The sequence below is a fragment of the Annulohypoxylon truncatum genome (assembly GCF_022578515.1).
Source record: "Annulohypoxylon truncatum strain CBS 140777 unplaced genomic scaffold F4807scaffold_50, whole genome shotgun sequence".
In the NCBI taxonomy this organism is placed as follows: domain Eukaryota; kingdom Fungi; phylum Ascomycota; class Sordariomycetes; order Xylariales; family Hypoxylaceae; genus Annulohypoxylon; species Annulohypoxylon truncatum.
In genome coordinates, this window is record NW_025953836.1 from 1 (window position 1) to 26596 (window position 26596).

Here is a 26596-nt window from a genome sequence, read left to right on the forward strand (position 1 = left end):
GGACCTGACCTGACCTAAAAGTCAGGGACCTGACCTGACCTAAAAGTCAGGGACCTGACCTGACCTAAAAGTCAGGGCTGTTGTATTATATAATCAGTCAACATTGATTCAATTGACTAATCAACCCCTGGCACCGCAGACAACTGGCTATACCAACTGCAGTTCAATTAAGCTGTAGGTTTAATCGCACTTCAATTAGATTATAGGTCAACAGTTGATCAACGGTTGTTTAGTCAGACTGCAGGTCTAACTGTAGAACAACCTTTGTTCAATCAGGTCAATTGACTTTAGCTGGTCAAAGGCCGTTCTTACGTAAGCATGCCCCTTAGAGCGTCTACCCCACTAAAAGGAGATGCACCCAATCAACGGTCGTATAAAGTGATTTGCCAAGAATTCGTTGAATTTGGCCCACTAAAAGGAGCGATGCACCCAATCAACGGTTATATAAGGTGACTTGCCAAGAATTTGTCGATTCAGGCCCACTAGTCCACCCCCTACAGCCAATCAACGCTTGTACGAAAGGATTTGCCAAGACTTTGTCAAATTAGGTCAGCTGACTTACCAAGATTTTGCCAAAATCTGGATTACATAAGCCGGATTTGGACCGGATATACCAAAAGTCCCACTAAATCAAAGGTTTGAGCCAATCAGACCTCTCCGATAAGCCGCTATCTCAAAACTGCTTATTTGAGTAATTTTTCGAACCACTTCCCAAAGGAAAGAAAAAAATCAACGCCACAATAACCCTTCGTAAACTCAGGGCAAAAAAAGCCCACACCCGTTCGCTCAAACGTTAAACAATACAATAATAATAATAATAATAACAATAACAAATAAGCCACTGCCTGCTTAATTGCTAATGGGAGGTACCAAAACTCATTCACGAGCTCATTTGCTTCTGATTCATCGTAACGCGATGACTTATGATCAAACAACTTGTCAAAGAACCTAACAGCTTCCTGCTGATCCATTTCTGTTATCTCAATTATATTTTTCTCTGCGCACGATTGAGCTACCTTTCGAAAACGTGTGGTAAATAGGGTAACGACGTTGTCGCTTCTTGGGAGGTATTGATTGATTCCCGCTGATTTGCCAGGAGAGCCGAAAAGCAGCCCGGTGTCGTCCGCGTTATCTATGATCAGAAGCCATTTGCTGGATTGGTCTGAGCTGAGATGATCTCGTACTGCATCTCTAATGTCTTCGTTGTCAGATGTCTTTTGAATGCCAAGCTTCTTCGCTATTTCTCCGTAAGCCTGTTCGAAGCTTGCATCGCTCACTGCGGGCACCCAGAGGACGGAATACTCTGGCTTTTTCTCCTTCACCCAATATGCGAATTGCAGGGCGAATTGTGTTTGGCCGATGCCGCTCAGTCCGACGAGGGCTACTTTCGAACATTGCTCCTTAAATAACTTCTGCTTTATCTCATCGAGTTTTGAGCTTCGTCCGGTGAACCGTTCATTCTTAGGAAAAGGGACATGGAAGCAGGCCCGAACTATGAAGGGTTAGATTGAGTATAAGAACAGCGATGATCTTGTTATACTAACTATGGTAGCCCTCAATGGACCCCGATGGCACCTCTGACTGACTTTCATGGCTGGTAACAATACCCTTAACACATCGATCGACCAACTGATGGTTGTTGTGCCGGCCAAGCCGAATAGGCTTGAAAAACGTCGTAGCAGCGGAGGTCGCGTGCCGAACTCTCAGAGCGAAGCGAGGTCTGATCCATGCAGAAATGCTAGGTATTGATCTTAAAGTAGTCGCAGTTTGTTGCATGCCGAGAGCCTGTAATATGCTCAAAGCCAGTCTGATATCGAAGGCTTGCGTAGCACGGACAGATTTAGAGGTGCTCTTGATACTATTAAATTCTGATATAGCGTGTTCAGCTTGGCTAGGATCGGATACATGGGGATATCGACTGATCGGTAATGACGTAGATGTCGAGAGAGCTTCCCAAAGATATCCTATGCGTTTCAGCGTATCCGGGTCCTTCTCAAGAGTTAGTAATACGGATATATACCGTCAACCACGTGCCTAGGAATGTCGTTCTACATACCACTTCTTGACTGATTGGCTCCATTTCTTGAAAGAATTCCCTCGAGGCCGCCAAGAATCTCATGAACTCATTAGAAGCTAACCAAGACGTAGGAAAGTAATTATGTCCAATTCTGGACTGAGATTGGTCCTTCGGGTCGTCTGGAAACGTTTTCGTTTCGATAGCTCTGAGAGTTTGCATATAATGGTCGGCCGATTTAGCCAGTAGTGGCATTGGTTCTGGAAGTGAAACCTCAAGTTCTGGGAAGAAATTTTCGATCTGCTTCAACGTGAGAGATAAGGGGCTGACGTATATTTCCCCTAGCGGATTTGAGCCGATGACATGCCCGTAGATGGCATATGTATGTGCATCGACAACTAAAGAACCAGAGTTGCCGCGTACTAGCCCTATGCAATTATGAGTCTGGGAATAAAAGATGAACTTTCATCTATACACTTACCCTTCGAGTTTTCCAAGATAAGGCTTCCCAAACGGGAAGGTCTATCATCATTGATGCCTCCTAGTACGGACCATGATGGTTGAAGAACACCGGAATGAATTGTTCGAGGCGATGAAATAAGCAATACTTCAGTTTCGTGGTCGGGAAATCTGGCCGCTTCCGGTGACATGAAAGTCGGCTTCCCCATATTCGAAGGATTGAGAAATGCATTAGGTCGCCGGTGTATTGGTCTATCCAGCGGAATGAGTGCCCAATCCAGATCTAGCTCCTCGTGGAGCGTATCACTCTGTTCGGATGAAGGGCATAGAGCAATTTTTTTAATACTATGTTCTCCTTCATCTTCCGTCTTTGTCTCTTGCGGCTCGACGCGAGGATCCTGAGTGAATATGGAGTCACTATCTTGATACCAATATTCATCCCCTTGATTATTGGTCAACTCTTCGTATACTACATCATCATCAAACTCCAGCAAGTCATCTTCTTCTAGCTCGTCAGCTCCAAGCGGGTTTGTACCAATCTCTAATGTGTAGAGCTTCTCGGCGCTATATGGGAGTGATATAGGCTTCTCGGTATCAGGCTGATTAGGTATTCTCTCCAGTCCGCTTTTCCCGGCACCAGCGATCCTTATAAAAGACTTATGGCGGTCTCGGATGCTGTGACACGCCGTCAAACCGTAGTAACGCAGTCCCACTTGGATCACGCAACCCATTGTCGACGTTTGGGACTCTCCTGGGGACTGGTAGATTGGGAAGCCGCTCATCGTTAGCCAAGAATCATCTGTGGGATTTCTGGGCCAATTGATAGGATTTCCTCTCCCAAAATGAATGTCAGCTTCCTCGACTCCTAGTAGAACTCTAGGTATCAGAGCACGCCAGAAGTATAACTTGAAGTATGGTCTATATGTGTCTTGTCTGGACTCATAACTTGTTTGTGATTGCCAAAAATGCTCTCGGGTCGACTTGCTAACGCAATATTGAACCTTGAGAAACTTTCGGCTGAGTAAATGTTGAAGAGGCTGGTATGCGTCCGGACGACAAAAGACTAAGATAGATGGACAAGCCTGTCTCTCTGATGGGCCACAGAATCTTAAGCTGTAGTCTATATCCCTTACATGCCGGCGTAGTCTTGGGTCATCTCGGGTGTTCTGGCGGAATAAAGTGACTATTTCACCAAATCTATCGTTATAGTCTCGCGGAATTCTCGAGGTACTGTGAGGATAAACCATTATTGGTGGCGAGACGTTTGGAACCGACAGGGGGTCACGGAACGGATCGTCGCTATTACCATAAGTCCCTCTAGTATTTCCAGCATCCACATTATTCGAGGCAGTGGAATTTGATGCAACATCAATATTCAATTCCTCTGTGTTGTTTGGACGCTCTAGGCTCTTTGTGACTTTGGTGACTGAGCATGATTCGTCGAATGCCGCATTACGTTCGGATATCTGATCGTATTTTTCTTGAGTTTCAGTATATTTCGAATTAACAGCGTGATGTTGGCTTTCGTGTATCAAATTCGTGGAATCATTGCTAGCTTGCAAGAGTGTTATCGACAGTACCGATGACATCCTTTTGAGGCAGGAGTCAGCAAGGCTAGCAACTGCGACTAAAATCTGATGGTGAATCTGGTTATGCATTCTGCGTTGAAGTAGCTGGGATAGTTTTACTATACCTACCTAGTTACCAACCTGAAGATAGGCAGGTAACTAGAACCTAGCTAGAAACATAAGAATAAGAACAATCCAAACTAAACGCAGTTTGAACTATTGCCATAGCCGCATTATCTAGTAAGTATATTTCGATGGACAAGCGGGGTTCTTCCAGGACATTGATGTAACGATGCATATTGCCATCCATGGTGGTGGCTGAGCTTGTAACTACCTAGGTACCTAGGTAAACAGCTCTCCACTCAAAGGCTTTCGCGACAGCCACATCGAGTCGTACTTTTGTCAAGCAAGGCTCTACACTTAAGGAACAAATTGCGTTTTTACTCCGCTCCTCAATATTTGCGAAGCAGATCAAGGCCTTACACTTCCAATCCCGCTTATCATGTACATATTCTAATGAACCACTACTCAGAGTAGTAATACGTGAGTAATCGACATTTTACAATATCAACATACATTTCTATTGATTTTAAATCCATATACTTACCTAGGTAGGCACAATGTATTATCCAACCGAAAATGAGAAGAACGAGATAGTAAAGCAGCTCCTAGCTGCTCCGTCGGATTCCCATGCAGCCTATCCTTCCTTCGAAGCATATCTTAATCATTACATATCGATAGTGTGCGGCGGTGTTAAAGTTGACTTTCCGTCTCTCCAAAGTCACGATGATGTGTTACAATGTGTCAAATCACTATATGAACAATATTCCTTATCACGAAACGACATTACAAGAAGTTGGTTCCCTGGTCGTGGAAGCGTTCCGGCGGAAAGGGAACACATATTAAGAATTGTTGTCAATGTTGCGTTTATGATTGATATCAATGAGAAAGACTACTACCCGGAGCTATTCAACAGCGAAGGCCCGCATCGGGCAAAATGGGAAAAGGACCAGGCCTTTGTGGACTTTCTCGAGAAGTCATTTCTTCCGCTTCAACGGGGCGCTGCCACGAACGTAAATCTAGGCAACAAAAAATCTCTCAAGGCATGGAAACTGACTAGAAGATATGGCATTACGATAATGGCCACCGATAATCTCCTTGAGCATCTCCTATATAATCCAAAGGAACATACTCTTAGGATCTTCCACCATATATCATATCTACGCTCACATTTGAAGCACTCAAAAGATATGGATTTGGAGCTAGACTTTTCGCAAAGTTTAGGCCTGTATGTTAACCTTTTCCAAACTCTGATCAGCAGAACTGAAATTATTTAGAAAGACTTTACCTCCACGGCTCCTATTCGAAACGTTGCTTTCTTTGCAAATGATACTGTTCCCCATTGCTGTTTCTAGTTACAAACCGTCCAAGGTGCTATTGAAGAAATGCATCAAAGAGCAAAGATTTGATAAGGAGTTGCTGTTTTTCGAAACAGTTCGTGAAATTCCTCCCGATTTCACCTTCAAGTACTGGGCAGAGAGAATAGAAAGGCTCCAAGAAATTACAGAACGACCACCTCCAAGGGGCGCAGTATTATCTTGGCTAGAGAGACATACTTCAGAGAGAAATGCCTTGACTATTGCTATCGTGGGGCTTTTCCTTTCTGCCTTTTTTGGCTTTCTTGGGGTCATCATAGGAGCACTCCAACTAGCCTTAGCGTGGCTTGCATGGAAATACCCTACTAGTTAATGTGAACCATCTATTCGAATACTATCCCATGTGCGTTTTATTAATAAATCTCGTTGAAGCGTAAAGTTGCATTTTACATATGGTTTACCCTCCTTTGTCCACACACTCTTTTCTGTCAATCCGCTTAATTATTCATCGGATTCTAATCCCTGTGTTGGCCAACCACCTTATGGTAAATATTCATATGGCAATTTCCCATACTTTCGGCGACGCATCATGTTCTCTCGATTCCGCCCATGAGACATTCTTGCAGAGCCACCGCTACCGCATTGCCACTCGTTTGAAGTTGTGATAATCTAGTCTATTAAGAATGTGATTATGTATTAGTAAGTAATGACCTAATTTATTCGTTTTACCTTTAATCCAGGAACATTTATCTCTTTAACTGGCAGTTGTTAACATGCATGGATTAGGAGATAAAATACACCACGGCACCCACAAAAGCTCGGTTTAGGAACTGTTGGTACAAAAGATATAAGACAAAATGGGTGCGAAACCATGTACCGTTTATATTCTACCCTGGGTCTGATCACGTGAAGCTGTGGTGTATTTTGTCTCCTAATCCATGCATGTTAATAACTGCCAGTTAAAGAAATAGTGTGGAGTACGGCCTTTAATTCCTACTACGCGACTTATTATATTAATCGCGGGATTGTTTTCAAAGGATTAAATTTATTAACAAGAATTTAACTGTTTATACCTAAAGATAAATTGTTCTTTAAATACATTCTTGTTTTAGAGTGAGTAACAAAATTTGACAGACCACCTGGGCTTGGATTACTAGATTTGGTTGTGGACACGTGACGACAAAGCTTCTTGTTCACTTATTTGACACAGCTTTACTCTCCAAGTAAATACTCAGAGTACAGACCTGGATTCAAGTAGCTTATTAAGCTGTTAAATCTGGGTCTATACGGTAGGATAATAATTAATAGGTCAAGTGCCACCTGTTTTATTAATTAAAACATTACCTAATGTGTGATAGAACGTAAGTAGTTAATTCGTTCCTCTATATACTTCACACACTGTTGGGATATCGATTATTTAAAGTAGTCACGTGGATGGATTGGCCATAAAGTGGCCAATTGTGTAGGTAGGTAGCTAGCTTATTCGTACACACTTAACAAGAACAACACCAAGAATCATCGCGTATCTTATTGTTTTACCTTTGCTGGGCAGCAACCCACCCATGGCCATACCAACACACACACCTAGATTGAGGAGGCTTGGGTTTGGATGCAAACATATGATGAAGAGTAATTGCTTTGAATGCAAGTCCTATTATTTATTATAACCGATGCTGCTACCAGAATGTGTAAATATTTGGTTTGAAGGGTTCGAGAATGTGAACTGTTTTGAATAAACTCAGATTAAATATAAGATAAAAAGGTATCGTACGAGAATGTAGAGAAAAAGGATGATCAGAGACAAAAAAAAAGTTTGGTCATCCCACCTCCAGTATGGAAGACATTCCAAACGAATTCTAAGGCCGAACTGCGGACCGGTGGTCAGACGCCATTAGCCTACATGTCGCGGTCCATAGGCAACTCCCAAGTCGCATATGGGCCCCCAGTTGTAGAAGAGGCGACCTTAGAAGTCGAGAGAAAAGCCCCCAAAGGGATTCGAACCCTTAGCATTTTCGATATCAAGTTGCCCTGAAACCGAACAGTCGGTGTTATGACCATTACACCAACAACCCTTGAAGTGACAGGTGCCTAATTCTGATATATATACTTGACAACTCAGCTCAATTTCGTCCATCTCCATGGTAACCAATGACTTACTATTCACCATCAAAGGAGTACGGGCCAGGTATCTTGACATAAATTCTACGATATCGCCTTACCCAATACCCTAGGTAGGTAGACCTACAGCTTTCCATCAGTACCTACCTCTACATACCACTACACTATCACTACCTGCAGAACTAGCAAAACACCCATAAAAGTATTTCCCGTCTCAAATGCCTTGGACGGTACATTTCTCTAACACACATCTTATTCATGATTCTTTTACCGCTTGTTTTATTACACCCATAAGCATTATTAGTCGACATTATTCTCCCGAACCATCAGACCTTCTCTACAACATCATGCCACGCAAGCAACTATCTCTCCAGAAACTTTTTCATAGGGGTTTCCACGGCGGTCTTCGTTGGCAGACACAGGCTAAGGATGTTTACGATGAACGGTTGGGACGCGAAGTAAAGAAGCACCGCTTCCTCCTTCATCATCCGCACTCCATCCATCTCGCCAAGGTATTGGCGAGGGAGCTCAAGACGACCAACCCGACCGTCGTCAGCCTGGCTCTTTCGCATGTTTACGAATTTGCCGCCGAAAAAGTCGAATTCTGCGCCGAGTTGGAGCCGCAGGAATTCTTCGCTCGGGCGAAGAATTCCTTTCCCTGGTCGAGCAAGATCAACGACCTAGCATTTTGGGCGTTCACCTACAAGGCGTTCCACGCCCGCGCCATCTTCCTGAACGTGATTCTGCGCCCAGACGAAGAGCCCCCCGTCGGGCAGCCCCTGTCCCAGGCCCTCGACCGATTCCTGGACGCGTTCTTGCTGCGATACCCCATCGACCAAGCCGATGTACTCGAAGAGGGCGACAAGATCTGCCAAGAGAATATCGAGCTAGCAGAGGAAGTGGTTAACGTCAACAAGCCCCTATACAACAAGTACTTCCCATACCACCTAACCCATCACGAGGGTCAGGGTGACGGGACAGACAAACTCGTACTCGATACCGAAGAGATCCGGAGAGACGCGTGGGAAACTGGCGCCGCCATCGCGGACCGCTTCAAAGAAATAGCCCTGTCAAAGGTCCCGGACGAAGAGCTCTTTTTCTACGACACGGAATGCCGAAACAGCCACCGTGACGCTTTTCTGGACGAGATCGTTCGCGAGCGAAGCGGACATTCGAATAGCCGGGACTCTACAGAGGGGATGGGAGTCGTGCGAAAGTATGACTCCTTCAAGGAATACAGAGAGCCGGCCCCTGAGGAAGGAGAGGAGGAAGGAGAGAAGGATGTTGCCCTACCTGAAGGACAGCAGGGTGACGAGGATAATGACGATGTGATGAGAGAGGCAGACATGGATGACGAGCTGCCTGAGTCCAAGAGGCTCAAGAAGCTGAAATTGGAGTAAGAGAACTGAGGAGAGGGGGATAATTGTACCGAATTTGGTTTCGATTGGTTCATGCTACCCCCTTTCTCCCTTTTCTCTTCGTTTACCTTTTTCTCGGCTACGTATGTTGTTTGTAGCTATGTCATGAATATTGAATACTATGAATGCACCCTAGTAAGAAGAGTAATTACCTACTTTCCTAAATCAATCCGCCTCCTTTACCGAGTCAAGTGCTACGAAAAGAAGCGATTATAATTGCATGGATTTGGAAACCGTACCTAAAGGGCTGGCAGCGATCGTCGAATGACACCAATCATTACCTACGTTGTTATGGATTTCCTATCTAACGGTAAACTTCTCCGAACCATCGACCCTCTCGGAACCTCCTCTGCCATAAGGTATCCTCCCGGATACGGATTCACCCAACCCCTATTTCCACCTGATGGGACCCACTTGGAACGAAAAGGGGTTAAAACTCAAGCGGAACAGCTGGTGCCACCCGACTGTATCTAGCACCAGCTGGCAAAGTATCGGTGACGCCCAGTGAACAACACATCGCACAAATTTTATTTCCGCTCGCAATTCTTCACTACAACTTCATTAAACGAATAAACGAAAAATCTGATATTTCCACCATCCGCAGCACATCCATAATTAGTCATGTCGTTCTCAAATGCCAAAGTTCTGTCTGTAGAACCGCTTGTGAGTGTCCTGTTCCCGCCTAACCGAATTGGGCGTGTACCTATGTGATCTTCTAACAATCGGGGTAGAAGAACAGCGACGCTGAGTGGGCCAAACTGGTGAAGTAGGCAGCGATGAAACGTTCGCTAGTGAGCTTCAGTTCATTATACTGACAGCGTGCCCCTAGGCTGACTTACACTGATTCGAAGAGTCAGACGCGTACTTGGGAGTCGGCTGAGCGTACTACGAGGCCGAAGAACTGCGACATCGACGGCGTGGGAATTGTAGCCATCTTAGAGAAGCCCACTGGTCCTGAGATTGTGCTTCAGAAACAGGTCAGTAATAGGCACCAATTTACCTTCCTAGGTAGTTATGTCAATCTGTGCCAGATTTGCTTTAGGGCAGCGCGGTACTAGGCTTGCAAATCCAACCCCTATTTCTCCTGCTTTTCTGCGGCCTGTGAATGCCGTCCGAGCTACAGATACTGAATGCTTAATATATATATATTAGTACCGTGCGCCTATCGATAAAGTCACCATCGAGGTCCCGGCAGGCCTCATTGATGAAGGCGAAACTGTTGAGGAAGCTGCCATTCGAGAGCTGAAGGAAGAAACTGGCTATGTAGCCAAGCCTTCTGAGACATCACCCATGATGTTCAATGGTAAATAGTTCCCTCTTATTCCTTTCACCTAATTCACCAAAGCTTCGGGTAGCTACGGGCAGTCGAGAGAAAAACCATTCAGTCATCCCAGAGGGGCCCCAACAAGACACAGAAAGATATCATGTTTAGGCCCCCTCGGATTTTTTATACTTCCTATTCTCATCCAAATTTCCATTGATCTTGCTGACTAAGTCATAGACCCGGGCTTCTGCAACACCAATCTGCGAATGGTCCACGTTACCGTTGACATGAGCCTGCCTGAGAATCAAAATCTCCAGCCAGAGTTAGAAGAGGACGAGTTCATCGAGGTCTTCCTCGTCCCGCTTACCAAGCTATACGAAGAATGCAAGAGGTTCGAAGCAGAGGGTTACGCAATAGACGCGCGAGTGGGCACATTTGCAGAAGGGATAGAATGTGCTAAGCAGTTCAAGCTATGGGTTTAGTAAATCCTTGATTTATAAGCCTTTAGGTGGACCCAGTGCCGAAGGCAGAGGTGTGACGTCGGAACGTTTAACCATTACCGTATTGTTCACATAGATTTCCTGCTGTTCAATACCCATTTCGTAGATTGTACTTATTCGAGGACTATACCTCTAGAGCTAGAAGATGCGGTATCCTGTTTTAGATAGATCTCTTATGTTCACGATCATTGCCGTGGCGAACTAGATAGATTGATAACTAGTCCAATGCATATACTTGAGCCTCAATTATGTTGAATATGACTAATCTACAGTATGTTGATATCTATCTGGGTATGTCAGTAGTGAAAGTTTAGATCAAGAAAGCTTTTCTGAGGTTACATACCTAGGTACTTAGATACTATTCGTTTCGAGAGTATTGATCACTAAACTAATAGATAAAAAATAAATGAGTTCATATACAAGTATCATCAGTAGCTCCCTAGACAGTTATGAAAATAATATTGAAGAAATAAAATGGGTCAGAAACTCAAACGTAAAATATTCACATGTAGGTAGCAATTACATGACAGATCAATGTCGAGAGGCATCTCCAATCTTATTTGCCGCAGTTGATTGTAGCTACTAGGTACAATGAAAATGTTTAGTGATCAAGAAGCTCACCGCTGTTATAATGGTAACCCACCTGAGTATAAGTAATCAATTATCGAGTTAGGGTATAAGCGAACTAATCCTTCTAGCGTCACTAGGTACATGAAGCTGCACGATAAACGAAACTGACAATCCCCTTACACGGTAATTGCTAAGTAACTTAACTAGCTTCATCAATAGTAAGCCTTGTGAAATCAATTTTCCATCGGACGTTGGGAGATGTAATTACTGATGGTGGTGGCACATTGATAGAATAATCAGAAAATACTCCTGAGGCCACATCACAATTCGACTCAATCTCGATATATTCCGTTAGTAATGCAGGTATCCCACGTATCAAGGCATGATAATTCTAATTGAATGACGGTCTAAAAGATATAAGAATAACGACGGGTCAAGAACTAAGAGAAGAAATGGAAGCACTAAACAACATCAACCAATTTAGATCACATAGTCTTATAGCAACATTACATCTACACATTACCAAATAACCATGTCTGCACCTCGCCTTATTGCAGTAGTCGGTGCCACCGGAGCGCAGGGTATCCCGGTCGTACGAGACCTCGTCCAATCCGGGTCCTACAGAGTTCGGGCGCTTACACGGGATGCCTCTAGCGCCCGGTTCCGGGAATTGCAATCCTTCGGGCCCGTGGAGCCCGTCGTCGGCACCTTCGCTTCGGAGGCGGACCTGCGCGCCACCTTCCGCGGCGCCTGGGGCGCGTTCGTTAACATCGACGGCTTCAACTCTGGCGAGAAGGCCGAGATCTTCTGGACCATCCGCGCGTACGAGCTAGCGATCGAGGAGGGCGTGAAGTTTTTCGTACTAGGGAATCTTGATTATATCTACAAGAAGAGCGGTTACAGGCCTGAATTTCAGTAAGCTTTCCTAGGCGCACGAGAGCAATGATCTCTTATGCAATTCCCCCTATTCCCACCTTCAAGCTTCAATCATGCCTTCTTCCCCTCTTTTTCAACTACTTTCAAACGCGCACTAATCACCTACCTAACTCAAAACAGCGCCGGCCACTACGACGGCAAAGGCCGCATCGGGGAATGGATCCTGCAGCAGAACCGGGACAACCAAGCGCGCATGCAAGCGGCGCTCCTCACGACGGGGCCGTACATGGAGATGGCGATCTCGGCGCACACGCCGATGGCGGTCTCGGTCGAAGACGGCGTCGCGGCGACGTGGCGGCTGCCGCTGGGGCACGGCGCCGTGCCCTTCGTCGCCCTCGACGACTGCGGGTACTACGTCAAGTGGCTGTTCGACCACCCGTCGCGGGCCAACGGGCTCGACCTCGAGGTCGCGATCGCGCACGTCTCGCGCGCGGAGCTCGCGCGCGCCTTCGAGCAGGTCACGGGGCACCCGGCGCGCGCCCTGGACGTCGGCTTCGACGAGTATTTCGGCGAGGTGTGGAGCCAGGAGCCCGAGCGCGCCGCGGCGTATAATGCGGATTTGAGCGACCCGGCTACGATGACGGTGCGGGAGAACTTCTCTGCGTTTTGGACTGCGTTCCAGCACTCGGGAGGGAATCAGGGGGTTATAAAGAGGGATTACGGGTTGCTGGATGAGATCCATCCTAACCGTATCAAGAGCGCGGAGGAGTTCTTCAGACGCGAGGAGGAGAAGGGGGTTAAGAAGGGGTTGGGGACGCTTTGGGAGAGGGTACAGCCTGAGAAGATTGGGCACATTTTGAAGATAACGGAGGATAACAGGACGGGGAGATTGTGAGGGTGAATCATGATTACGATGATGTGAACAGGATACTTGAGATTGTTTCGTTAGTTACTAGGTCGCCTTGGAACGAATAGAATTTCTTTTGTAGTTGGAAGTGCTTCTGTCTTTCGACGAATAGGGGTAATTTGTCCTAATCCCTTAAATTTTCGATATTTTATGGGGTTTCGAATCCTAGCGCTGGAACTTGGCGAGATAAGCATAAGTTTTATTCATCAACGGTTTGAATTGATTTTATGGAGTCGATATAAAGTTCGCTTTGTTAAAGTCGGCTTGACGCCGCCTTGAACGAACCCTTTACCGTCGAGACTAGGCGTACGCTAGGATATCCACCAGATAGTAATACATTTCAACTTATTTCAATCTGATGATATCATCTCTCAAGAACTGTGCCTGCTCATATATGTCATATCTGCGATTAGGTGGAATCGTTTGGTATAACGTTACTGGTAACTACCCCTATTTGGCGGGCTAATGAAGGCCGAGAACATCATGAATCATATCATGTGGATGTTAGGCACAGGCCTCCGATAAGTATTGGCTTAGGAGGTGTAGATAGAAATAAACATATATGACCATCTATGCTAATCAATTTTGATTTCACTCTTATAAACAATTTTACAGATTATCATGATGATGGACAACAGAAGGCGTTCTCAAGGAAGCCGAAACCCACTCGAAGACACCGAGCACTTACAACGTCTAAGAGCTCGCAGATTAAGCATACACAAAAGAGAAGAACCGAAGCCTCCCCCTCCTCCCTCTCCCCGAAGGGTTCCTTACACTGCCGCCGAGATTGCAGTGAACCGACATGCGAACTTGGGTCCGGGAAGAAGGCCGCCAACCGCGACTAGGGTAGACAACAATATCCAGAACAATTCTGTTCCAACAAGAACAAGTAGAAAGTCCTTGCCGGAGAACATATATTCGAATCAAAACACGCACGGAACTGGTCAATTTAGGACGAATATTTTGCCCTTGCCCGAGAAGTCGGAGAGGAGGCTGTCGCAACCCTTGGACTTGAGTCAAACCATTCCGGAGCCATTGCGAGACCAGCCAGAAAATGTGGTTATTGGAAATTGGGCAATAACAACTTATGAGCCGACGTACATCTTACGGAGAAATGCCGAGTATTTTGATGTTGACCAAGACGGCACCATATGGCCCGAGGATACATATATGGGTTGTAGAAAACTAGGTTCGTCCCAAATGACTACCTAGTAGCATGAAAATAAAAGCTGAACAATACCCTAGGATGGGGCATCATGTCCTCCTCTCTTACCATGTTCGCACTCCATTTAATACTCTCCTATCCAACCTGTTCGGGGCCCATACCTGATCTACACTCCCGAATCCACCACGACAATACGCAACACCGTAGAAACGGTAGCTTAAAGGTGCTGTACGACGAAAAGGGACGTCCGAGGCGTAACCGAGCGTGTGAGAGTATCCTGGCAAAGTACGATAAAAGCAATAAAGGCGGTCTCACTTTCCGAGATCTCCTGCACTTCTTCAATGAGCAGAGAGCTGAGTATAACGTTTATGGCTGGAATATCGCTGTCTTCGAATGTGAGTTGAACGTTGCCGTTATTGGATCCCTAGTACTTAACACATGATACTGACTCCGATCAAGGGCTGGTTTTGTACATATTCCTCTGGCCCCGTAACGGTATCATGCGGAGCGAAGATATCCGCGCGGCCTTCAATGGCACTATTCTTTACATGAAAGCAGAAGAGCACCATCACAAGGTTGAAATACATCGCAAGAAACCTGGCAATGGGGACGGTTTTAGAACTAGGAGGCGATTTAACCCCGTGAAACTTGCTGTGGCAATCATAACCGGAATCGTCATTACGATTTGGGCTTTGCGAAATAGAAACCCGAATACATCGGATTGGACGATGCGTTGGTGGAAGAAATACAATATCTTAAAGGGGGCGAGTGCGACGGATCCCGGCCTATTCGATAGCTGGTGAATTGCCCGTTCTATCAAGGCCAAGGCGTGGTTATATATCTAATGATTAATAGAGAAAATGGTGTGTACTAGGATCCTTGGGTGGCGGGTTGGCCCATTGAGATATGATGATGTGCCTTGGTGGCATTCGCACCTCACAGGTTACGAGAAATCTAGAGATTCCCATTCGAAGAGCGCAGACGCTTGTTCTGAATAGTTCATCGTCTCATATGCAATGTTATTCATGAGGTATCATGTGCCTATCTACCTAGAATGCGTCGTAGTGACTGTTAGCAAAAAATACGATTGCACAACACACTAACGATCCAAGGAGCTCAGGGTATCGACCCAATCTCCGTGGTGGAACTAGGCATATAGTGTAGGCGTATGGTGTGTCAGCGATAGCCGTGGATCACCATAGATACCTGGCCATCAACTTCCCAAACACTCCTTCAGAGCGCCAAAGTAATGAAGTTTTCCTCAAACTACCAATACTAGGCGAAATGACCCTTAGAACCACCCTTCTTGCCCTTAACACCTCTCTGGCGGCTACTTTCCGCAACAAACATGGGTGGCAATGTCGCATCATCCGTCTGTGCGTGGTCGGCAAGCTTATAACCATCACCGTCCTTAAACATGGTAGCGTACAATCCAGCTAAGGCTCCAGCCCAAGATTCCATAGCCTGCACACGCTCGGCGTCACCATCCGATTCGATCTCGAGTATGCCAGTTTGCTGGTCAATCTTGCCTTTGATCTTGCCATCGACGATTAGGAATCCTAGAATATCCTGCACCTCCGTCTCGGATATCTTCAGCTGGCGTGCAATCCATTCAAGCTTCATGCGCGTGTATGGTGCGATTAGCTTCACTATAGCCTTCGTACGCATGTTGCGCGTCACCTCGTCAATATTCTCCGCGATGAAGGGGTCGGCCAAGATGTCTTGGTTTTTCTGGAGCACACTGACGTAGGTGTGCATGTCGTCTCGCTGGTAAGCATCCACCAGTTCGGTCATCGCGGCAATGCGAGGATCATTACGATACGGCTTTGTCTCTTGAGAGTCGAACGGGTTGATATCCGACTTCATGAGCATCGTGGTAAGGAGAAGGTATTTGAGAACCTGGATTCGCTGTAGAGATCCCGCCTCGTCGTAGTTACGGAACGATTCGAAGAAGTCGCTTTGCGCATCTTTCCAGTTCTCTTCACTCATGTGCATCTTGCCTCCACACTCGCGAATGATACCCATGATCTTCGGGTGTGGTACAGCAGAGCGTACCTTCAGCGCTCTTTGATACAGGACCTTTAGCTGTTTGTTGTTGCGCGTCTCGGCGTACATCTGAATCTCCAAGGCGTAAATTTCTAGGGAATAGGTACCCTTGCTGGGGTCATCGGTGCCGTCTTCCTTTTGACATGCCTTCTGTAACTCTCGCAATTTCTTAGTGACCGATAGGTATTCCTTTCGATCAAGTAGAAGCTTGGCTAGCTTGATGTTCGTCTTAAGCCATAGACGCTCGTTGTTCGTACTCTGAAAGCAGTTCAGTGTCAATGAGTAGAACTGTTCCATAGCCTTACGGGCTCCCTCGTTTTCCGACTCCTTCTCGATGTAGTCTAACATATTGTTGATGGATTTCTCGGAGTAGTTACGAGTGACGGCGGATTTGACGTAGGTCAGGAGTTCGGTGTAATGTTCTACGGCCTTCATTGATAGTTAGCGATACGTTGGAACAAACGGTTCCTGGATCGACTGGAATCTAACCTGTTCCCATCTTCCAAGTCGAAACTCCAACTTTATTGCTTGTTTTAATCCTTTGAATCCCCAATCTCCCTTCTCTTGTTCGAGGGCTGGAATTCCCAGGAACTCGTCTATGGCTTCTTCTGGGTCGCTAGACTTCATCTGCTTGGCATTATAATATTTGTTCTCGATATCGACATCACCAGAATCGTCGCCATCGTCATCTTCGTATTCGAAGTCATATCTGATAGAAATTAGTAACTAGAATGCCGTGAGAAAGTAGGGTTTGGATCATACTGCTCGTCATCCGACTCTTGCATGAAATCGTCGTCAGACATCTTGACGATATTCCGGGGAACTGATAGTGTGTCTGCGAAGTAGAATATGAAGTTGATGAAGGGTGGTAGGATGTGGTTAGAAAGAATGATAACGTGAGAAATGTGAGAAACGCGGAATATGTGAAAATTCAAATGGAATTATCACTTTCCTCTGCACTTCACGTGGTATTTGACCAGAAAGTTGTAGCTTCCGTCGTTTGTCGTAACGAGAGTTAAATATTACAAGGCTACGACTGCACCAGTGGGATGCAGCATTGTCGCGGCAGGTACCTGTATCCTTATCTTATCGGAGCTTTACTAGGTGAATTGATCGTGGGGCTGTACGGGTCTAAGAGGTACGTACCTTTTAAGCTCCCCGCAAGCGTGCCTACCGTGCATCCATACCCCTGCAATTTAGATGTGGCTGGTAATCCGGTGGCAACTAAAATATTTGGGTCTAAACATCCAACTAGAAGTTATCACATTTATCCATTTCAACTTCTCTATCCACAATTCCCATCAACCATACCTGCGACAATCCTTCGTCAATCAAGTCGCCAACATGTTACAACTGAAGAAGTCCTACCATCCCGCGCTGCTGAAGAATCAGCGGCGTGTTTACGAAGAGGAACAAAAGGCGTTGGAAGAGCGCAAGAAGACCGAGGCTCGCATCCAAGAAATCAAGGAAGAACGCGCCAAGGAAGAACTTCAAAAGCAACTTGCCATCTCCGGAGGCCGCAAAGTCGTTGACCGTGTCGAATGGATGTACCAGGGTCCCAGCGATGGCCAGACCGGCACCACAGAAGAGCTCGAGGGTTACTTACTGGGAAAGCGGCGTATCGATAATATTTTGACCAAAGGACCTGAGCAAGATAATCTCAAGAAGTCGGCCGGGCAAGAGAGTTTCATGGCCCTACAGAATGCCAACACGGAGAGAGATACGGCGATGAAGATTCGAGAAGACCCCCTTCTGGCTATCAAGAAGCAAGAGCAAGCCGCCTACGAAGCAATGATGAATGACCCTATCAAGAGAAGACAACTCCTTGCATCGATGGGCCAAGAAGACGATAAATCTTCGCGAAAGAGGGAGGAAAGACACTCGAGACGTCATAGACACAGGTCACAATCAAGAGAACACCGTCATCGCCGACATCGTCGAACCGATTCTAGGGAGAGAGATGGGTCAAGAGAACGTCGATACAGGCACCGCCGATCTGATTCGAGAGAGAGGTCTGAAAGCGCGGAACGGTATAGCTCTAGAAAGGAGCGTCGCTCCGAGCGCTCCGAGCGAAAACGTTCGATATCTAGAGATGACCCTAGAGACAACAATAGACTGCGCAGAGATCGATCGCAGAGTCCACGTCGTAACGATGCAAGAGACGAGGGATATCGTCAACGTCGTGATTATTCCAAAGAACCTCCACGAGGACGACGACGTTACCCAGATGACCAGGACGACAGACGAGATTATCGCGATCGACGCTCATACAAAGACAGGCCTAGTAACGGCCGTGACAACAAGGCTAGCGGTTCTGGCGATTCTGCCGAATCAGCCGCCGATGAGCGAGCGAGAAAACTCGCAGCTATGCAAGAGGCGGCCTCCGAACTCGACCAAGACCGAGAAAAGCGATTGGCCGCAATAGCCGAAAAGGAACGTGCGGAACGAGAGGCGGATGAGAAGGCTCGAGAGCGTTCAGGCAAGTACGGTGACCGGGAATTCGTGAATGGGTTAAGGAGGAAAGTCATTGGTTGAGAGTGAGAGTGAGTTACTGATGGAAGGAACGGCATCTTGAGACGGCACCCACAAATCATGTACTTAGGAGATTCTCGGGGCTTATGGTCCATCTATGGTCGTTAATGACTGGAACATTCTATTACGAAATCTTTCCGAATCGAACACAGAGCTGGGGACACGAGAGTCTATTATTGGTAAGAGTTGCTTGGTTATTAGCATGGGAATGCATGCTAATGAGGAAGGCGTTCGCAATACGTTGATCATAGGCTGGCGAGGGTTGAGCACAACGCTCTTTAAGCCGCCACGGAGTTCTGGCACAGGCATCTGATCAACGCATAAAATAGAACGATGGGTAACCCCAATAAAAGAAGCATTTACCTGCGATTTTTGGTATGATTTTCAGCCAGTTTCACTAGCTTTGTATACGTAAATGTCTCAAACACTAAGAAGCCCTTGGCCTAAACTAAGATAGATACCTATATGTAAAAGTCAGAATGTGATTCTATATCTAGCCTATCTATGAGTTCTATATTAGATGTCATTGGAGATTCAAAACTGGATAAAGACAACCGTATAGAAATATGTCAATCGACCGCTAGGACAACCTTAAGTTTATATCCATGGATGATTTCCGTTACAAACCTAATATCGCCGGTGACCCCCCTAACCTCTAATGTTGCGCGTATATACCGTCTATAGTATGGATATTCGTCCATCCCATTCTAATCCCAAATCAGGACTCCGCGTCGCGTTATCTTTACAGCCTACTCTTACTTAAGATCGCGGGGTCCAACGCCTAAATGCTCTACCCTCACCGAGCGTGAAACGCTTCACCGAAAGTCTTCCTCGGTCTAGCGAACACGCAACTAACCAACGTCGTCCACTCCAGCGAAACCTCGCATTTCGTCCGATCGACCTCGAGCCCAATCGCGCGCGCCCCTTTCCCCCGCGCCCTGCGCCCACCACTATCACCTCTCCCATCACTCCCCCACTCATCCGCGTCCTCGTCCTCGAACGTGATATTCCGGCTCTCCACGACGAACCCGTCGCTGCCGATGACATGGTGCTTCCAATGCGTCCACGCGCAATCCGGGCCGATGGTCAGCCGTAGCCGGCCCTCCGTCGGGCCGGCGCCGGGGGGCGGGACGCCGCGCGCGGAGCGCAGCCACTCGGCGACGACGGTGTTGTCGCTGCACTCGGCGAAGCGCGGGCTGATCTTGAGGGAGGGGTCGTTGCGGTGCAGCAGCGAGACGAAGTAGGCGCGGCGCCGGTCCGGCGAGAAGCGCGAGAGCACGAGCTGCAGCGGCACGATGCGCTTCGCTGTGCCCGCGCCCGCTTGGCTGCTGTTCCACGGCCGCCGCGCGTCCGTCTGCGGGTCCCCGACGTACAGCCACCCGCGCAGCCGCGTCAGGTGCTCGTCCACGAACGCCGTCTCGAGCGCCGCCTTGAGCGTGTGCGATAGGAGGCGCAGACCCATCCAGAGCTCGGGAAGGTCCTCGCTGTGCACGAGCGTTCGCATGATCTGCGTCCAGATCTCGAGGGGTAGCGGCGGGCACCGCGAGGGCGTCGTCGTCGTCGTCGCGCGAGGAGCCGCGGGGACGGCGGCGGCGGCGACGGGGATCGGGCGCCGCGGCGCGTTCATGCGCTTCAGCATGGTGGTGGTGGTGGCGAGGCTTCGTTTGCTTTGCTTCGGATGTTTAAATTAAAAAGCCCGGTGCTGGGTGCTACGTAAGGCCTGTTTGCGAAAACTGGTCTTGCTTGTCTGGCACGCACGCGATCACGGGTTTTGGGGCTGGGCGTTACCGACAGATAGGACAAAGACGTCAGGTTCCGGATTCCCCGAATTGGTTCAGCTGAGCTGAGGAGCTCGTTCGGGATGGCCCCTCTTTAATTGGGCTTTTTTTCTCTTTGATAATAATGGAATACCCTGTTTGCGATTTATTAGGGTTTGGTCGTGTATACTTCACATACGCATGGAGGTGAGCTTATGACGAGTGTATGATATGCGAGATCCGGCCGGCCGACGTGCTGTGAGCTGTGAGCTACTTTCCGGGAGCTTATCGCGCAATCAAGCAGTGCTAGGTATGATATCTATCTATGAGCTCCCTATCAATTCGAGAGTAACTTGGAAGTGGGGAGGATCCGTCCCGACTTTGCTTACATTATACCTACCTGCGTATGGACATATCGTATGTCCGAAACTTGGTGCTATGCGGAGAATCTCGCATGTAGTTCCAGTGGGATTCGACAGATGAACTGTGGCTTGCCTTGTCGAGTTCCAAGGTTCTAGACAGAACTACGCTGCTCCGTATCTTGAACAATGATGAATATCATATACATAAGTGTATGCCTAGGTGTTCATGCTGTACTTTTGCGACAATGCCACAATGACACAGCTGATGAATGAAATACGTGTCCTCGGCTATTCTCTTCAAAGCCTATTAAGACTTTCAGTGTTGTAGCTGACTGTGCTGGCGCAAGAATAGCTGACGATCCAATGAGGCATTAGTGGTGTCGTACCTAGTGGAGGATCTGCTCTGCAGACGTTCTAGCGGCTGCTTGCATGCGTTCAGTACCCCAGGTCCGTCATTTTCATTGGAGTGGATTCACAAACTTCCAAGTTTTCAGAAGTTATCGGTCTCCGAGTCTTAGATGACGCTTCATCTAAAGACTCCAGACGCATAGCGGTCAAGTAGTGTTCAGCCACAGTTTTTATTCGACAAGTTGTAAAGGAGTGAGGCGAGTTGACAGGTAATTAATTGAAATCTTAGGGGATGTAACTATAGACCCAGTTAGCCGCGAGCTTCTGTTGCGTTGCAGCCAATTAGCAGAAGTGCCGGGTGCCTTATGAAGATCCTCATGACAATCCGATTCCTCAGCTATCGCCACAAATTGGCCCGCGACCTCGGGGCTGCGCTGTAAAGGAGTTTCGCGACATGGGTCTCTGTTGTTAAGGCATAATAGAGCGATATGTTCGTTCGACAATGAATTTGCAAAGAATTATCCCATTGTTGAACTAGATTTGAAGCAATTAAGGTATTTCGAATTGGGCGACAAATACCCATTAGTGGAGTATCCCTCAGCCCTTAAGGTTAATTGCAGGCAGTTCCCTGTTAGAAGGACTGTGCTACCTTGTACGTAACACGTATGTAGTCAAGTACCTACTCATACCTCGGCCATGCCTTTAAAGCAATCCATACATTGTCGACCTTAAATAACAATAAACACTTTATGGAGTAAGAATATAAAGATCATAAAGCAGCTATGTAAGAATAAGACATTCATAAATACATCTTACGCGTTTATCAAACATGTGATTAACTCTTATGTAAGTCCATACCAAGGCGCGTTGTCCAAGTAGGCATTCAAGTTACACATACACAAAGTACACCTAAGTATCTACGTAGGTATCATGGGTATAAATCTCTAAATATAGCGCTAATATGGCGCCGAGGGACCTCTGGGTGGTCCGTGACCTCGGCTAATCCACAGACGCCACAGACTCTTATGGACCCATCGATTACCGCTAAACCCCCTTCGACAGTTGGTGAGGCTTGTGATTACTTGTAGATTAGGTAGTTACAATTGCTAGTTGCGATCATTGCCCTTTTCACGTTTCCTCTTCCGCATTCCATCTCCAAATACGCCATCTTAGACATAATACATTCTTCAACTTCAACCTACGAGGCCGTTTTGGCCTTTTTTTTACTTCTTTCGAGTTTCGTCGCTCCCCAATTAGTCTTTTCAGCGGGATTGAGCCGGCCCTCGAATCGACCGATATCACCCCTTGCCTGCACTGCAACGTTCCAGTCGCATCGCCGAGCCCATCTATTCGATCAGCCTTTGAATCCGCCCCCTTAGTGTTTGCCTAAAGTCTACAATTTTCCCCCACGCCTATACTCTGTTGACAGTCTAGCGGCGAAGAAAAAATGCCGTCGCTCTGTGGATTGGGAGGGTCCAAGACCGTTCAACGAAAGCTAGTACTTCTGTAAGTGCTACCAATTTCACGCTCAGTTGTCGCGTGTTGATTCGCGCCTAAATCATGTTACCATGCTAATCTGAGGCCATTGTGCAGAGGAGATGGTGCTTGCGGAAAGACATCGTTACTGAACGTCTTCACGAGAGGATACTTCCCGACAGTTTATGAGCCTACGGTCTTCGAAAACTACGTTCACGGTATGTACCAAGTTTGAGAGAATACGCGGTGATCAACGATGGATTTGACCTCACCTATGTGATACGATGGTGGAATCGAGATAACTTAATCGTGGATTTGAAACTTACTAGGTTTTAGATATCTTTGTGGACAGTGTGCACATCGAGCTGTCATTATGGGATACTGCAGGTCAAGAAGAGTTTGACCGTTTGCGAAGTCTTTCCTACGATAATACCGACGTCGTCGTACTCTGCTTCAGCGTAGACAGCAAAGATTCGCTAGAGAATGTGGAAAGCAAGTGGGTTGGTGAGATCCAGGAGAATTGCCCCGGCGTCAAGTTAGTTTTGGTGGCCCTGAAGTGCGATCTGCGGGAGAACGGTGAAGAAGATGAAGAAGGGGGTGCTAGCGGAACGGACGGTCCTCAACGAGAAAAGAAGCCGATGATCGACTACAACCAAGGCTTGGATGTCGCGCGACGTATCAAAGCAATGAGGTACCTCGAGTGTTCGGCGATGAGAAATCGCGGCGTGAACGAAGCCTTTACTGAAGCTGCCCGAGTAGCTCTCAGCGTCAAACCAAGCGGCGAGGGTGATTCCAAATGTATTGTCATGTAATATCGAGACGGATCCATACCCGCAAACTCGACACGAATTTCCTTCTTTACCGGCCGTGGACAAGCGCAGGAGTCTGGGACCATGAGAATATTCCCCCTTTCTTTTTTCAGCCGTACTCAAACACAGTATGCCAGATTGCGTTTGACGAATCCTATTTTGTACCATCTGAGGAGCCCCCTTTTTCATGTACATATATTTATTCCCTTCGCTTCTGCGCACATAAGTCGGTATTTGGACTTGTTATCTGTTTTTATAATTACAAGGGACGGTATACTGCTGATGAGAGAATAGGACTCGGACAAGAGCCTGTTTGTTATTTCACTAGTATGGGTAGACGAGTGAAGCTACAACGAGAATGGCCTTGCGATGGCGGTAGTTAAGCCGCTCCGTCGGCTCTCGTTTTTCCTTTGTCATGGACCGGGGAACGACCGGTCGAGTTGGTACGGACTAAGAGGAGTCAGAGACATAGTCAAAAAGAACTAATTGAATTCATTTTGTTCAGTTCAGGTGCTCCGGGTTTGACCGTTGCGTTAACCCCTTTTCGCCACGCATGACATAATACATCAGTACAGTACCTCTACCTACAGATAATGATTCAGACAGCACCTTATATCCACCAGGCATATCCCAAAAATTGTGACTTCATCCGTCATCGAACTCCACTGTCTTTTCCCCATTTTATATTTGACTATATCTTAGCGTTCCTTGCTAAATAGTCAGATCTTTCTCATCTATAACAGTCTAACCTTGGTTTTTAGTATTTAACGCACATTAACCCCTGCAGATCCTGGTGTCTAGCCTAGTCTTCGAATAAGTACCTCCTTGAGTCAGTAGTGTGATGAAACTACCAGATACCTAGTCGGTCAGGAGAAAGTTCGCAGGCGGTAATTCTCCACCCTATTCCAACTTGGCTCTTAGTCCCGGATGAAGATTATGAGGCTATCAATATACGTATCTATCTTTACATGTGCTTGGTCAAGAGTTTAACAACGGCCAAATAAAGATATCGGAGAAAGATTATGTAATCGAGAGAAAAGGGGTAAAAGATGAAGATACCTTGGATACTTCATGAAGAGAAATGGTACATATGTACCTCTTGACGTATAATTATACTCTACGATATATTCCACTCATGATTAATCGCGTCAAAATCAAACCTTAACTTCCAAGAATCGAGATCGAGCCCATCCATATCGTCAAAATTCATAGTTTCAAGACTCGCAGATCCAGGGGTACGAGTACCATTTACTACAGTTGGTTGGGTCGGTGTCGAATTCGGGCTCTCATTCGGACCCGATGCCCCATCTAGAGGCATCGCTGGAACCGGCACTACGGACCCTTCCAAGACTAGACCAAGCTTATGTGAAATACCTAATCTTCGCAGTTTGAATACAAAATTCTTATGTGGTTTCTGTCAGGGGATAATGTGACCCACTCCCGATTAGGTATAGTGTGGACCAGGATAGCTTATATATAGGGCGCGAAGCGCCTTCGAAGGTACTTCGAGGGGCAAGCGTTATTAGTTCTCTACTACAATACTACCTAGCATTCACTCTATGCGTGACTACCCCTAGGAGCACTATCCTCTCTGACAGTTTCCTTGGGACTAGCTATGCTATTGAGCTAAGATACCAACACTGAAAGATGTTGTATGAGACGAGAACGATTTACTTCAGGTGGTAAGCTAATTAGTGGACATCGATTTTATCCTGTAGCGCTGTAATAAGTACCATGGCGCTGGGCAAACCATAAGAAAGCACCTTATAACTAGTCGTCAGTAGAAGGGCCCAGAATAAGAATAGGCCGGGTTCCTACCTACCAATATGGGAAGATCCCAAGGAAAGAAATGGCCTTACTACGAGCTTTGGCCATCCGTATAAGTGTCTCGAGCATACTTGCGGAGATTTAAACCAGATCTGGTTGAGGAATTATGTCTCCCTGTCCGAGTAGCCGGTAAATCTGGAACTGGATGTGAAGTTACGAAAGATATATTCTCCTGAATATATGGCAAATTGCTGACGAAAGATTTGAGATCCAGCAATTCAGATCCTATCGAAGACGACGGGGAAGCGCCTTCCAAGCTCGCGGGATCTGGTCAATGAATACCTGGGGCATGTTTTTATACGCGTCTTACAGGTACCAAGAAGAGCAGTCTTACTTTAGCTCTTTAGGATCAATAGACTGCACTGATTGAAATGGATACTCGATGGCTTCTTCTCGAAACTCGACCAAGATATAGCGTGTTCGTGCCCATGTCGTGGTTCTGTAACCCCCATCTATACCTTAATCATCCGGTGATAGCTTATTTCGCGCCAGCTCTAGTATCTTAGGTGATGTTACGAAGAGATCACTTTCGGATAGGCCGAGAGGCAGTTTGCAGTCTACATATCAAGCTGGATTTTGCAAGGCTCAATTTAAGATGACTTCTCGTGATATGCTGTAGTAAGTGTTTAGTAAGTTGCAACTTATCGTGAGCTAGCCATATAATAAAGTCAGTCGTCTGTGCCAGAAGAACGCGAGCGAATTGTAAACTTGAGTTACTACACTGTGTCATATCCCGAATAAAGAATTCGCGTTTCCTTTCATCTTAGATCATGCCGCGTAGATAGGAGCGCGCAGCACAGGAGACCTAGTGTTTTGACACCAGATTCTATCCGGGGAACAATGCGCAGAGACCGTCGGCATCTAACGAAAACGTAATGACAACTTCGGATGAAGAGGAGCATACTACGTTCTTGGCAAGTTGCGAAGGAGTATGAACACCTTCTACCACCTCTTCGGGACTGTGACCCAGTTCAGGAGGCTATTACGAATCGTCCTTGATGAGCCTTCTCGTTGAGAGATTCGTATACCAGAATACGCGGTGCTGTGCCGTTAGAATGGTCCAAGGCGGTAGGCCACGTTAGGAAATTTGAGAGTGGCGTGGCTGTGTCATTCTCTATGATATCGTAGTCAATCTCACGCTGATCAATGCTCTTAGCTTGAGTGGGAGTTGATGGGGTTGGTTTCCGGGATCTTGCTGTTTGGT

General features: G+C 46.8%; 10 protein-coding genes across 10 annotated transcripts; 7 read left to right on the top strand and 3 right to left on the bottom strand.

Annotated features, from left to right (window-relative positions):
• Nucleotides 1–124: 124 nt before the first annotated feature.
• On the bottom strand, nt 125–4328 carry F4807DRAFT_445236 (uncharacterized protein). Its single transcript, XM_047999719.1, has 5 exons — nt 2496–4328; nt 2057–2442; nt 1545–1989; nt 563–1492; nt 125–494 (listed from the first exon to the last, which is right to left on the bottom strand). Exons 1-4 carry the CDS (start codon nt 4129–4131, stop codon nt 684–686), a joined length of 3276 nt encoding a protein of 1091 aa, XP_047849356.1. The 5' UTR covers nt 4132–4328; the 3' UTR covers nt 125–494; nt 563–683.
• A 59-nt stretch (nt 4329–4387) lies between these two features.
• Nucleotides 4388–5823, top strand: F4807DRAFT_445239 (uncharacterized protein). The gene is made up of 3 exons (XM_047999720.1): nt 4388–4584; nt 4657–5329; nt 5379–5823. Exons 2-3 carry the CDS (start codon nt 4662–4664, stop codon nt 5788–5790), a joined length of 1080 nt encoding a protein of 359 aa, XP_047849357.1. The 5' UTR covers nt 4388–4584; nt 4657–4661; the 3' UTR covers nt 5791–5823.
• Nucleotides 5824–7882: 2059 nt separating this feature from the next.
• Nucleotides 7883–8935, top strand: F4807DRAFT_471669 (uncharacterized protein; the record flags this gene model as incomplete). Its single annotated transcript, XM_048002944.1, has 1 exon — nt 7883–8935. The coding sequence occupies one exon, from the start codon at nt 7883–7885 to the stop codon at nt 8933–8935; it is 1053 nt and encodes a 350-aa protein (XP_047849358.1).
• A 570-nt stretch (nt 8936–9505) lies between these two features.
• F4807DRAFT_445241 (MutT/nudix family protein) lies at nt 9506–10963 on the top strand. Its single transcript, XM_047999721.1, has 5 exons — nt 9506–9616; nt 9685–9719; nt 9783–9930; nt 10106–10256; nt 10455–10963. Exons 1-5 carry the CDS (start codon nt 9575–9577, stop codon nt 10697–10699), a joined length of 621 nt encoding a protein of 206 aa, XP_047849359.1. The 5' UTR covers nt 9506–9574; the 3' UTR covers nt 10700–10963.
• An 856-nt stretch (nt 10964–11819) lies between these two features.
• Nucleotides 11820–13058, top strand: F4807DRAFT_454330 (NAD(P)-binding protein; the record flags this gene model as incomplete). Its single annotated transcript, XM_048000562.1, has 2 exons — nt 11820–12202; nt 12344–13058. The coding sequence occupies 2 exons, from the start codon at nt 11820–11822 to the stop codon at nt 13056–13058; spliced, it is 1098 nt and encodes a 365-aa protein (XP_047849360.1).
• A 917-nt stretch (nt 13059–13975) lies between these two features.
• On the top strand, nt 13976–15040 carry F4807DRAFT_445244 (uncharacterized protein). Its single transcript, XM_047999722.1, has one exon. The coding sequence runs from the start codon at nt 14327–14329 to the stop codon at nt 14675–14677; it is 351 nt and encodes a 116-aa protein (XP_047849361.1). The 5' UTR covers nt 13976–14326; the 3' UTR covers nt 14678–15040.
• On the bottom strand, nt 15022–17306 carry F4807DRAFT_445245 (PCI-domain-containing protein). Its single transcript, XM_047999723.1, has 3 exons — nt 17044–17306; nt 16771–16990; nt 15022–16710 (listed from the first exon to the last, which is right to left on the bottom strand). Exons 1-3 carry the CDS (start codon nt 17082–17084, stop codon nt 15511–15513), a joined length of 1461 nt encoding a protein of 486 aa, XP_047849362.1. The 5' UTR covers nt 17085–17306; the 3' UTR covers nt 15022–15510.
• A 199-nt stretch (nt 17307–17505) lies between these two features.
• On the top strand, nt 17506–19182 carry F4807DRAFT_445247 (Pre-mRNA splicing factor-domain-containing protein). The gene has a single exon (XM_047999724.1). The coding sequence runs from the start codon at nt 17626–17628 to the stop codon at nt 18814–18816; it is 1191 nt and encodes a 396-aa protein (XP_047849363.1). The 5' UTR covers nt 17506–17625; the 3' UTR covers nt 18817–19182.
• Nucleotides 19183–19579: 397 nt separating this feature from the next.
• Nucleotides 19580–21067, bottom strand: F4807DRAFT_314212 (uncharacterized protein). Its single transcript, XM_047995103.1, has 2 exons — nt 20971–21067; nt 19580–20826 (listed from the first exon to the last, which is right to left on the bottom strand). The coding sequence occupies exon 2, from the start codon at nt 20450–20452 to the stop codon at nt 19610–19612; it is 843 nt and encodes a 280-aa protein (XP_047849364.1). The 5' UTR covers nt 20453–20826; nt 20971–21067; the 3' UTR covers nt 19580–19609.
• A 1216-nt stretch (nt 21068–22283) lies between these two features.
• Nucleotides 22284–24309, top strand: F4807DRAFT_445253 (putative RHO3 protein). Its single transcript, XM_047999725.1, has 3 exons — nt 22284–22786; nt 22874–22974; nt 23093–24309. Exons 1-3 carry the CDS (start codon nt 22728–22730, stop codon nt 23566–23568), a joined length of 636 nt encoding a protein of 211 aa, XP_047849365.1. The 5' UTR covers nt 22284–22727; the 3' UTR covers nt 23569–24309.
• Nucleotides 24310–26596: the final 2287 nt, after the last annotated feature.

What these genes read in the sequence shown, in the direction of transcription:
- F4807DRAFT_445236 (XM_047999719.1), bottom strand. Translation starts at nt 4,131, where the DNA reads ATGCATAACCAGATTCACCATCAGATTTTAGTCGCAGTTGCTAGCCTT. An exon ending in TATCTTGGAAAACTCGAAGG is followed by an intron (nt 2,443 to 2,495) that starts GTAAGTGTATAG and finishes ATAATTGCATAG; the next exon opens with GGCTAGTACGCGGCAACTCT. An exon ending in GTCCATTGAGGGCTACCATA is followed by an intron (nt 1,493 to 1,544) that starts GTTAGTATAACA and finishes AACCCTTCATAG; the next exon opens with TTCGGGCCTGCTTCCATGTC.
- F4807DRAFT_445239 (XM_047999720.1), top strand. Translation starts at nt 4,662, where the DNA reads ATGTATTATCCAACCGAAAATGAGAAGAACGAGATAGTAAAGCAGCTC. An exon ending in TTTTCGCAAAGTTTAGGCCT is followed by an intron (nt 5,330 to 5,378) that starts GTATGTTAACCT and finishes GAAATTATTTAG; the next exon opens with AAAGACTTTACCTCCACGGC.
- F4807DRAFT_445241 (XM_047999721.1), top strand. Translation starts at nt 9,575, where the DNA reads ATGTCGTTCTCAAATGCCAAAGTTCTGTCTGTAGAACCGCTT. An exon ending in TTCTGTCTGTAGAACCGCTT is followed by an intron (nt 9,617 to 9,684) that starts GTGAGTGTCCTG and finishes CAATCGGGGTAG; the next exon opens with AAGAACAGCGACGCTGAGTG. An exon ending in GAGTGGGCCAAACTGGTGAA is followed by an intron (nt 9,720 to 9,782) that starts GTAGGCAGCGAT and finishes GCGTGCCCCTAG; the next exon opens with GCTGACTTACACTGATTCGA.
- F4807DRAFT_445244 (XM_047999722.1), top strand. Translation starts at nt 14,327, where the DNA reads ATGTCCTCCTCTCTTACCATGTTCGCACTCCATTTAATACTCTCCTAT.
- F4807DRAFT_445245 (XM_047999723.1), bottom strand. Translation starts at nt 17,084, where the DNA reads ATGTCTGACGACGATTTCATGCAAGAGTCGGATGACGAGCA. An exon ending in CAAGAGTCGGATGACGAGCA is followed by an intron (nt 16,991 to 17,043) that starts GTATGATCCAAA and finishes AATTTCTATCAG; the next exon opens with ATATGACTTCGAATACGAAG. An exon ending in GACTTGGAAGATGGGAACAG is followed by an intron (nt 16,711 to 16,770) that starts GTTAGATTCCAG and finishes CTATCAATGAAG; the next exon opens with GCCGTAGAACATTACACCGA.
- F4807DRAFT_445247 (XM_047999724.1), top strand. Translation starts at nt 17,626, where the DNA reads ATGTTACAACTGAAGAAGTCCTACCATCCCGCGCTGCTGAAGAATCAG.
- F4807DRAFT_314212 (XM_047995103.1), bottom strand. Translation starts at nt 20,452, where the DNA reads ATGCTGAAGCGCATGAACGCGCCGCGGCGCCCGATCCCCGTCGCCGCC.
- F4807DRAFT_445253 (XM_047999725.1), top strand. Translation starts at nt 22,728, where the DNA reads ATGCCGTCGCTCTGTGGATTGGGAGGGTCCAAGACCGTTCAACGAAAG. An exon ending in CAACGAAAGCTAGTACTTCT is followed by an intron (nt 22,787 to 22,873) that starts GTAAGTGCTACC and finishes GCCATTGTGCAG; the next exon opens with AGGAGATGGTGCTTGCGGAA. An exon ending in CTTCGAAAACTACGTTCACG is followed by an intron (nt 22,975 to 23,092) that starts GTATGTACCAAG and finishes ACTAGGTTTTAG; the next exon opens with ATATCTTTGTGGACAGTGTG.